The 11,298-nt window shown below is 32.7% G+C and overlaps 1 protein-coding gene and 1 long non-coding RNA gene across 3 annotated transcripts; one reads left to right on the plus strand and one right to left on the minus strand.

Annotated features, from left to right (window-relative positions):
* Positions 1-26: 26 nt before the first annotated feature.
* Positions 27-4,321, plus strand: LOC121123241 (WD repeat-containing protein 11). Of its 2 annotated transcripts, none has more exons than XM_040718368.2 (4): positions 27-374; positions 463-830; positions 887-2,521; positions 2,611-4,321. In XM_040718368.2, the coding sequence occupies exons 2-4, from the start codon at positions 545-547 to the stop codon at positions 4,071-4,073; spliced, it is 3,384 nt and encodes a 1,127-aa protein (XP_040574302.1). In that variant the 5' UTR covers positions 27-374; positions 463-544; the 3' UTR covers positions 4,074-4,321. The 2 variants fall into 2 exon arrangements, with proteins under 2 accessions (XP_040574302.1, XP_040574304.1); XM_040718370.2 differs by having other exon boundaries at positions 114-374; positions 445-830.
* A 1,829-nt stretch (positions 4,322-6,150) lies between these two features.
* On the minus strand, positions 6,151-7,346 carry LOC121122592 (uncharacterized). The gene is made up of 2 exons (XR_005865811.2): positions 7,215-7,346; positions 6,151-6,381 (listed from the first exon to the last, which is right to left on the minus strand). It is a non-coding gene; the product is annotated as an uncharacterized lncRNA (long non-coding RNA).
* Between the last annotated feature and the right edge of the window lie 3,952 nt (positions 7,347-11,298).

Genomic DNA, 11,298 nt, shown 5'->3' on the forward strand with positions numbered 1-11,298 from the left:
AAGCTAACTGGCTATCTAAGCAATTCGTAGGACGATTCACTCTCTTGATAGCAGTTGTAGTAGATTGTGTGGAGGGAGTGCGCTAGTAAGGCAAGAACCTGGAAAAGGAGAGAGAGAGAGAGAAAAGAGGGTGCGTAGAATAATGAATGACTCAGACTCTGCAGAACGCAGGTTGTCACTCGTCGTCATTCATTATTCTCTTGACAAATCCAGAGTCTCTTTTGCAACTATTTCTCCGATTCTTTTGCCATAGCGTTTACCCTTCCATCCATTGGATGAAGTAGCTTGAACAGGGATTCCTTCCCAATAGGGAAAAACGAGATTGTGAATTCAAGGAGAAGATAGAGAATGGATTTGAGTTGAAGACAGAACAGGTGAGTGTCACTAGAATGTGACTCATGACGTCAAACTCATAGTCCGATGATTAATTTATTATTATCAAAGTCTCAACTTTTCTTTTAGCCTTCTGTATTGGTTTCTTATGAATGATTCTATTAGTCTATGAAGTGATATCAAGTTGACTTGAAGCTGAAAAGGAGACGGAATGACGGATGAACGCCGTGTCTTAATTCCAATCGTTCCACGTACTTTTACTGGCACTGCTTCTCATGTTGGGAATGCTGGAGCTGTGGATTGGAGTTTGGGGGGTTGGCTCGCCTATGGAGTCAACTCCTATGTTCAAATATTAGATCCAGAGTGTGGGAGAAATATACAAGTGTTAGAGAAGCATCGGAGTCCTGTGAAATTTGTAGCATGGGCCCAAGCACATTTCTTGACTGATAAGACCTGCACTGCACATCTCCATACTTTGGCGTCCGCGGATTCAGCGGGTAAAAACTACATACATCTCTCCTTTTTAAATTAATGTCTGTGGGAATCTATGCAGGTAACATCGTTGTCTGGGATGTTTTATCCGCGGAAGTTAAGTCATATTTCACGGATCCAAGTCGATCTGTAACAGGCATGAAATGGCTAGATGGCTCAATCGAAAATACAGGACAATTCCTCATCTCTCTTCATCCTCCTTATACTATTAACCTGTGGGATACGACAAACAGTTCCCTCGTATGGAAAAGATCCATGGAGGGAGAGTTCCTCAAGACAATGGACATTGATCCCTTCCATCCATCTCGCCTTACGTTCCTTTCTAGTCACTATGTGCTCTTTTTGGAAGATTTCAATGTGTCAAAGGCTCCCATTTCCGATGGGAATCCCTTGTATCTCAGGAATTTTGAAATGCCTAAGCGTAGTTCCTCTATTAGTAAAAATTCTAGAATTCGACGCTTCGTGCAAGATATTGTGACTATGACGGATGGAAATGATGATGAATGGGACACGGAATGCATTGCCATACACTTTCATCGATTTTTACCCCAGCATTTATTTTTAGTTTTCCCAAGAGAAATATTTCTCTTAGACTTGGATTTGGGTCAGCCCGTAGGATCCTATTGTGACCGAGGGCCCTCTCTTATTTTATCCATTTATCCATGTCATACTAGAGATGCTTTTTACGTTCTTCAAGACAATGGAATTGTTACCTTAAGGGTGCGTAAAAATTTGGACTATAGTTCTGAGGAAGTTATATATGATACAAGAGCTTCGGGCGAACTGCTCAGACTTCAGAAAGGAGCTAAACTTATTGGTATGTCTGTGAATGTAAACACTGAACATTCTTGTGCAATTGTAACAACGGACGGCAGAGTATTTTTATCGCAATTACAAGACTATTCCGACGATAGAACTACCTCTAAAGGAATGCTTAAGGCGCTTGTGGATCCCTCGTTTTCCAAAGCACCTCTAAGAAACTTAAAACTCAACACTTTGGGCGTCTATACTGGACTTACAAGTCCTCCTCTTATTATTCGTATGTGTCCTGCTTTGACTTCAAAAAATTGGCCCGAATACAGACCTATAATGGCTGGTGCTTCTGCTGTGCAAGGCTCTGGTACAATTCAAATTTATGATTTAGCTAATGGAGTTGTTGAAAAGGAGTTTGCAGTCCACACTTTTCCTGTCAGAGGCATGGAATGGACAGGAATGAATACCATATTATCCTACGCATTTCAGAATTTGAGTGGAGAGTCGTCCATGCACTCTGTTCGAAATGAACTTGTTCACACTGATGTAAGAACAGGCCAAACACATCAGATTCGTACTCATCGATCTAATGAAAGCCCTATTGACCTGCTACGGGTCTCTCATTTAAAGCAATACTTTTTACTAACTTTTAAGAATGCTCCTATAGAGCTGTGGGACTTAAACAAAATGACACATTTGACGACAATGTCAAAAAAATTTCCACCCATCTCTGCTCTCGAGTGGTCCCCCATCCATAATTTAAAATCTATCAAAAGAAAAATGGCCTCTGAACCCATTGCTCAAGGTGATGAGATCCAAAAAAAGGATCCAAGTGCAAAAGAGCAGTTTATATTTACTGATCCAGAGGGACAGCTCTATAATTTAACGGTGGAATGCAATGCTATTCGAAATGTATCCAAGCTTTCTCCGGAGAGTGGTTTAGGTAAGAACTTTAGCGACTTAACTTTATACAATATTGATGTGACGTCCTCAATCTACCTATATATGATATATATCCTTTCAATTTTTCAGGTCCCATCACTTGCATTACATGGAAAAGTGATTTTATAATTAGAGGAGACTCTGAGGGTAATATACATTGTATGGACGTAAGAAAAAAAGTGTCAAAGATTCACTCCACGAATCGTGGATTGATAAAAAAAATCCGGTTTGCACCAGGTAGAGGTAACAACAAATTATTTGTTTTGCACATTGAATGTGTGAGTCTTTGGGATCTCTCAAATAGTGAATTTGACTTCCTTGGAGAGTTGAGATCACAAAGAGACACCGTTAAAATAATGGATATTGAATGGGCTGCTTCTGATCGTCCCGTCATATCTACTGCTGATGGCTGCATCAAAATCCTTACTGAAAATCTTCAATCTAGCACTTCACCTGTAGATGTGTACCGCCTTAAAACATTTTCACCCTCTCTTCTCCCTAATTCTTCTAAACGGGCGGATTTCAAAGTTTCCATTCATCATCAACCCTGGAAAACCAAGTTTTCTTTTCATTACTCAGACTCTTTAAAAATACAATTTGACTTATTGGATCCAGATTTAAAGAAAGGATTGCTCAACTCTAATTCACAACTTGAGCGATCTTATCTTGCATCTTGTGAGAGCAGTGTTTGTTTGGGTGAATCTCTTTGGGAACGAGATTTCTGGACTGTGGCTAATGCAGTTCTAAATGAACCGTTGAATGATCTTACTTCCTTAGATATTAATTACGATATTATGTCAAATTATTTTGTGGATTACTCAAGCAAAAGACTCAAATTTCATTTAACAAAGACAATAGACAAATCCAAAAAAAGAAATACAATAGACACACTCTTATGCCTAGTTGAAAATCCAGATGATGTTGTGAGATCTCTCTTGGAAATTGATCCCTCTGATCCATCTTACTATGTTGATAACTTGAAAGCTTGCCTTGTGCTTTCCCTCAAGGACTCTTTTTCAACCTCCACACAAAGTACTATTAAACTGGTTGCCACGAATTTGATATCTGAAGGTAAAATATGGGAAGGTGTTAACTTATTGTGTTTGATAGGCAAGATTTTTGATGCCTGCAAATACCTTCAATCATACAATGAATGGGAGGCCTCACTCTGGCTAGGACAGTCCAGATTAGAGTACGAGGAATTTAAACAATTAGCTCTTAAATACTGTGATCACTGTTTGACCAGCCATCGACGTCGACGAGCTCTGTTAATGTACATGAAGCTCAAAGAGTACGTGATGGTCTTAGACGTACTTTACTCAGGTAAAATGATACCCCTTGCCGCCAAGTTCCTTCAGGTTCTTGAGGAAAGAGAATGTTTGCCTGATAGTTCTCACGCCTTAGTTTTAACAGAAGAGATAAGCTTGGCTTATGCAAGATATTTGTTTGACATCAAAAACATTGATGCCGCCTACTATTATTGTGATAAAGCTGATGAGAAGGGAGAGATCCTGCGGAGAGAATTTGATGTTCTCCTCTCGAAAAACACGTGAAGGAAATATTCCTTTATGCCTCATTATTAAAACATATCTGCCTTGTATCAGTCATGGATTTATTTTTATATCTGAGAAAAATTACAAGCTTTACAAGTTTTTTAAGAGTTTAACAGACTTAAATTATTATTATTAATTATTACTTACCTCTATTATTACGTTTTGAAAGCCGTTATGTCTATCTATTACATCATTCATAATACAAAAGTCTAAATATAAACTTAATGAATTGTTGAATTTGTACAAAATATGTGTTTTTTTTAATCATAGGATTTTCCTAGAACATCAAAAAACGATCACAAAATTTAAATTCTAAGTGTATAACTTAATTCAAATTATTTTGAGAAAAGAAAACATAAATTTTTCTTCAAGATATTGGATAGAAACTGATTTTGATGACTATAGTAATATTTTTGTAATAATTCAGTCAGTTTTTCACTATTTTGATGCAACATATATTATTTTAATTATGGACTATTTTTCTATCCGTTGATAGAATAATTTTTTACCATTATTGGTGACATTTAGATATTGTATTATAAAATTAGTGAGTAGCTGTAATATTAAAGGTTCCTGCACAAGAAATTTTATGATTAAGGTATTGATTTAAAGCTTATTAAATTAACAATAAAATGGTAGGTAAATCAAGCCTTTAGGGCTTTCCTATTAGTATATATGACTACCTAAAGCCGGGTATTTATCGAAACGTGTGAATTTTGTATTAATGTTTATCACTTGAAAAATATTTTTTAAACGACCATTGCACAAAAGTTAATGAAGAAACAACTAAACAAACAATTTTATTTTAAAGTCCTGGCCCCTATATAACATTTCAACATAAATTATGGTAAATCTACATTATAGATTCTATAAGGCTTCAAAATTTTGTCACGCAAAAGCAGTCATTTTTGGGGAAAATTGGTCACAAATTCAAATTTCTTGGCTAAACGGCAGAAAATACAGGATTGAAACTTAAAAAATCATAATCTACACACATTTTTACCCTAGAAAAGACTTATAAAACAATTTTCAATACTTATTTTCTACCTTAAATTTTTTTTTTACACTTTTGGCAGTGAAACCGGGGTCAAATCTCCAACAATTTCATTTTGAAATCCATTTCTATTTATTTATTTTGCTTATATTTTTTTAGTTAAGTTAAAATTGCAATAATTTATTTTAGAATCCATGGGTTGAGATTAATTTAAAATTAGTTGGTATATGTTTATTCGATCACTTGTTTGAAAATTACTAGTAGCAAAGATTATGGAGACGTTATTTTAATTTCCAACACTATACATCAGGGATGGGCCCAAATACAATGGTACTTGCACATAAGTCCTATAGTTAAGTAATTATATTTAAGTATTCAAAAACAAGAGTACTGATACTTGGTTTAATAAGTAGTGCTTATGTACTTTCGACAGGCAATCAATCCCTTATTTCGTTTATGAATATTAATTTGTAAATCAATAAATATTTTCATAACGTATAATAGTATGTACATGTAAGTAGTGTGGTACAAGGTTAATATTAATGTATTTCTATTAACATTGGTATGGTGTAAGTCCTTATTTAGGACTGACGACTGCAGTCCCGTCCAGTTCAGTCCTGCACATCAGTTTTAAAACTTATAAAGTTCGGTCCTTGATGATTTCAATCATCTTTTTTTTTAAATCAGCTTTTGATTTCTGACAGTCCGAAGGATAGACAGTCTTAAAGCACCGGTCCGAAGGACTGATAAGACCAGTCCTAAGAACGGACTGAACTGGACCGAATTATAATGGCTGACTAACACTATTTGTAAGTAATAAATAAGAACATATTTCTTTCCATTTTATATACGTTGTTGTAGAGTTTTTCCTGTTCACTCTTTCTTGGCATAAGTCCTTTAGATCATCCATTATCATCATCCCAAGTACTTTAAATACTTTATTTCAAATTATACCGTTTGCTTATATAAATTGTAACTTGTACACAACACTTATACGCTTCACAACAAGCACGTTTTAAGAGGATTCATAATACTATTAATTGATCTGACATACTATAACATAAATCTTATTAATTCAACAACTTCAAAGGTCTAGATTTATTTTAAATATATACATATATATAGGTATGTTACAAAAAATCAAAAATAACTGAATCAAGGACTTTAAAAAGGTTTTTGTATATTGAGTGTAGAATTTTGTTGACACCATATTGACTTCTATTTCTTGGATAAGCACGGAGTTATTGCGCTTTTTCTAATCCAAAAATTGAATTTTCTTCTCATACCTCCTCAAATTTTGATATATTTGAAATGCTATGGATTTTAGAAATGTTTCTTCAAAATTTTTGGTTTTTTTTTTTTTGTGAATAGCTGTGGATTTTTGAAAAAAAATTCCCAAAAACTTAATTTTTAAGAATAAACATGGGTTTTTTATTTGCTTTTTTCAAAAAATTTATTTCTTGTCAATAGTTGTGTTGTTTGAACACCCCCCAAAAAAAAAAAAAAAAAATATATATATATAAATTTCGGTGGAAAAATAGATAGAAAAATGGTATTTTGTCACAATTATTTAAAATATTTAGGAATCGGGATCGGGAATTTTCACCAGAATTGCATCGGAATGGGGATGATTTTTTTTTAAATCGTCCCTTCACTAGTATATATTACTTAGATTTAATTCTCAAAAATCAATGTTTATCATAGACATCAAGTAGTATTCAATGCAAGTGTTCATTTATTATTTATTCATAAAGTCAATTATGGAGTTTTATCAAGGTTATTGGAAATTTGTCCATTTTATGCATAAAAATATCAACTTTGAGCCCACAAAATGGCGTTTCCTTCAGTTATAATGCAATTTATGAAGTTAATGAAAAATATATATGACATGGTTGAAGATTTGCCAAAAGTGTGAAAAAAATATTTAGGGTAGGAAATAAGTAATGAGAATTGTTAGATAAGTGTTTTCTATAGTAAAAATATGTTTAGATTATGATTTTTTTAGTTTCAATCCTGCAGTTTTTGTTGTTTAGCCAAGAAATTTGAATTTGTGACCAATTTTCCCCCCAAAAATAGTTGTTTTTGCAAGACAAAAATTTAGGAATCCAAATTTTGAAGCTTTATAGAATCTATAATGTATATTTTACCATAATTTATGTTGAAATGATATATAGTGCCCAGGACTTTAAAATAAAACTGTCTGTTTAGTTGTTTCTTCTATAACATTTGTGGAATGGTAGTTTAAAAAATATTTTTCAAGTGATAAACATTAATACAAAGTTAACACGTTTCGATAAATGCCCGGATTTAGGTAGTCATGTATACTAACAGGAAAACTCTGCAGGCATGAATTACCTATCATCTTATTGATAATTTAATATGCTTTGAATCGATACCTTAATCATTAAATTTCTTGCACAGGAATATATAACTATTAAGTATATATAAAAAAGAAAAATATTATCCCTACTCCTTAATTTTATTGACGTGTGAAAAAAAAAACCTTTTGCCATTAAAATGGATAGTACATAAAAACATTAGGAGATATATACTTGAAAATTTAATCGTTTTTACCTGAAATAGTATTTTTTAGGCTGACGTGTTTAATTTTCTTCTAGCAAGCGTAATATTTCCGATTTACGTATTTAAAAATTAATGCAAAATTATGTATAACGAGAGGCCGTGGCAAAATACAGAATGAGTAATGTTCGTGGAAAGTTAATCGATTATGCACAGGATATACTTCTTTCTTACTTTATTGTTTGAGTCAAAGTACTTAATATTTTTGATTTTTTTTACGAAGCAACAGAAACTTGATTTTTGAGCAAAATATCCATGTCTCGGAATGCGTGTTATTGCACAATCATATAACCAGCAGCTACTTGATATTGACTATATCAAAGTCCAATTGTATATTTTGTATTCCTAACCTCACATTTGAATCCTGCTTAAAATTTTGGTTTAGAAAACATGTACTACTTATAAGAATTCGAAACTTGATATTTCCCCAATTTTGGCAGTGAACCCGGGATCGAATCTCAAACTATGTCATATATTATGTACTACTATAAATATATATATTCCAACTAATAAGATGTTCTCTATATTCCATTGTGATTTGTACTTATTACTTAGTGTAATTGCAACCATTTTTAAGGAGAAAATAAAATTTAATTATCCTTTGAATCCTTCAATTGATTTTGAAGCTTCCGGTACGGTACTAAATATTAAATACAATGACTGAATGTAGTATGAATGACAATTAATAAAAATATATATGAATTAATAAGCTTATTCAAATCAAGGAAGGGGTAAATATAAAGTCTTATATGTATAAAATAATGCTAGGGAACAAATGACATTGAACAAAAATATGCTCACATCTTGAATTATAATATCTTTATCATTTCAATTAAGATTAAATTGGGAGAGAATATTACATTATTTATTATGTATTTATATGTAGTCATCATTTGAATTGAGTTTCAAAATATATGATCTTATCTCCTTTCATTCAAATGTTTTATTGAACATTTAATATTAAAAAATACAACCTAACTAAGAGCCTGTACCGTCCACGGGTCTTAGCTATGAAAAAAATAAATATTGGGAGCTATTATCTTTTTTATATTTAGCTCCAAATTTTCTCTTTTTTAAGAAAGGAAATAAATCTTGATTTTTTTCATATTGAAAATAACCCAGAATTTCGAATCTTGGAACTAATTTTAAAGAAAATAATTTTGAATTTTATTATACATGCACTTTTTTTAAGAAAAGTATTTAAAATCTTGTTTATTTATTAAAATATTAATTCACTTTTTTAACAAAATAATTTAGAATCTTGTTAAAAGAAAATAATTTAGAATCTTGTTAAAAGAAAATAATTTAGAATCTTGTTAAAAGAAAATAATTTAGAATCTTGTTAAAAAAATAATTTAGAAAATAATTTAGAATCTTGTTAAAAGAAAATAATTTAGAATCTTGTTAAAAGAAAATAATTTAGAATCTTGTTAAAAGAAAATAATTTAGAATCTTGTTAAAAGAAAATAATTTAGAATCTTGTTAAAAGAAAATAATTTAGAATCTTGTTAAAAGAAAATAATTTCGACCGGTTCCCTATTTTTACATTAGAGTGCGGGGTCTAGGACAAGTGCGCCCTCCCCCAAACCGCTACTGATCTGGCTTACAGGGGTTGTATATGATAATTTTATGTAGGGCAAACTTTCCATCAATATTAATCATAACTAAATCAGGACAAATTTGGGATTTCTAATTAAAAAGTCAGTTCTCGAATGACATTTTTTTAATTTATAAAATACAATTCTTTTATGACTTTTATTTTTTAAGACAATTTAAAAAAATAAATAAAAATAATTACCCAAATATTGCTATGTTTTCCACATCTTCTATACACATAGGCGGAGTTTGAAGTTGACGCTAGGGCCTTGGGGTCAAGAGTTTGAAATTTGTTCGAGGAAGTGGGTATTTATTTATTTACAAATAAGTATATAATCAGGGGATCCACAGGATTATATATTGTTATTATTATAATTATTATTATTTTTTTTTTTGGGGGGCTTGGGCTTAGTTTAGAAAATAAATCTTTTGAGAATTAGTTATCCCTCCCATTATATTTTTTTCTTACAAAGCCCTAATTTTTCCTTGGTGAAGACAAAAATCTCTTGAAATAGGAGGGCTCCAATCCCTCCTCCCTTCGGATGACCCTGAAAATGTACATGTTCATATAATAAATCTTGAGAGTCAGGGGGTAGTCCTTCTACAAACTCTACCTATGCCCCTACGACCTGATCCATCAAATTCTAGTTATTAATAGATTTTTTTTTATTAATATAAACTGAACTCTAGAGGATCGCTTTTAGACAAAGAAGATTATATTTCCACCTTCTCCTAATCATATGAAGGAAACAAAATCTTTCTCTTCCCCTCCTCATATGCGTAGTTATTAACGGTGGTAAATTTTACTTGAGCTGACAAAACATGTGGAGACATAAAAGAAGGCAGTGGGAATTAATAATTAAACCCTCTTAAATGTCACTTTATAACATATCAAATAAAAAATATCTCACATTTCTTTTATTACATAATAATGTATCAATAATAATGAACAAGGTTGTGCCCGGTTCAGGTTCAGCAGTTGTATCGGCCCCGATTCTTTCATTTCAACGGATTTGGTTCAGATTTATCGGTCTTTGTTCCAGTCGTCGGTCTTGGTTCTTTTTAATGCATGCTCAGTTTGGTAACATGCACTTGCAACTAGGGGCGTCGCTAGACAATTCGGGCCCAGGATATTAGATACAAACAGAGACGCAGCTACCTTATACGCAGAGTGCGTAGTGCCCCATGTTCTACCGGAGGACCCAAAAACCAAGGTTGCTTAAGATAATGGTTTTCAAAGTGTAGCCGTGATGGGAGGCTTGGGAGCGGGGAAGAATTGAGGATTACAGGAAGATGAAAAAAATATATTATAGGGCCCCGAAAGCTTACTGGCGGACCTGGATCCATAATCTACTCCACCCCTTCCCTTTTTTATTAACACTGTCTGATGCCTAAAACCACTTTTCCAGATCAATAAGAAGCCCTTAGCTATTTGGAACTCAGATACAACTGTATCATCCTTGCGAAGTAAAAAAAAACCCATTGGAAAACACTGCAATTGCACAAAAAAACTTAGAAAAATCACTTATTGATGAGGGATAATTTATTTTTGTATAATATATATTGCATATTCTTTATATAGGAACAAAAACACAAGAACCGAGACCGATCAGCAATCTATTGCGGCCTCGGTTCGACTTTCCCGGTTCCAGTTCTAGCTGTTCAAGAACCGGAACCGCTTGAACCGCTAGACCTATAAGGGCACAACCTTGTTAATGAGTGTTTATCTATATTAAAAATATGTATAATAATAAGTAAATGATGCAGTATGAAGGAAAAAGTAATTCCTATGAATGATTTCCGCTATAAATATATTCAATATGGACATTGACCAATTTATCTTATCTTTTATGTATCATCATGTAAGCTTCTCAATATCATACTCAAAAGCAGTTATGCCCCCTCTCTCTTTCTTAGGCTATTAGTATTACTCTCTGACCAGTACCAAAGTCCTTGAGATTTATGTGCATTTTTATTAAATATGTATTTTGGAATAAAAAGAAACGACTCTGATGATCTGCTATGCATTTTTGAACATACGTACATAACATAACA

This window comes from Lepeophtheirus salmonis, chromosome 8, assembly GCF_016086655.4.
Source record: "Lepeophtheirus salmonis chromosome 8, UVic_Lsal_1.4, whole genome shotgun sequence".
Classification (NCBI taxonomy): domain Eukaryota; kingdom Metazoa; phylum Arthropoda; class Copepoda; order Siphonostomatoida; family Caligidae; genus Lepeophtheirus; species Lepeophtheirus salmonis.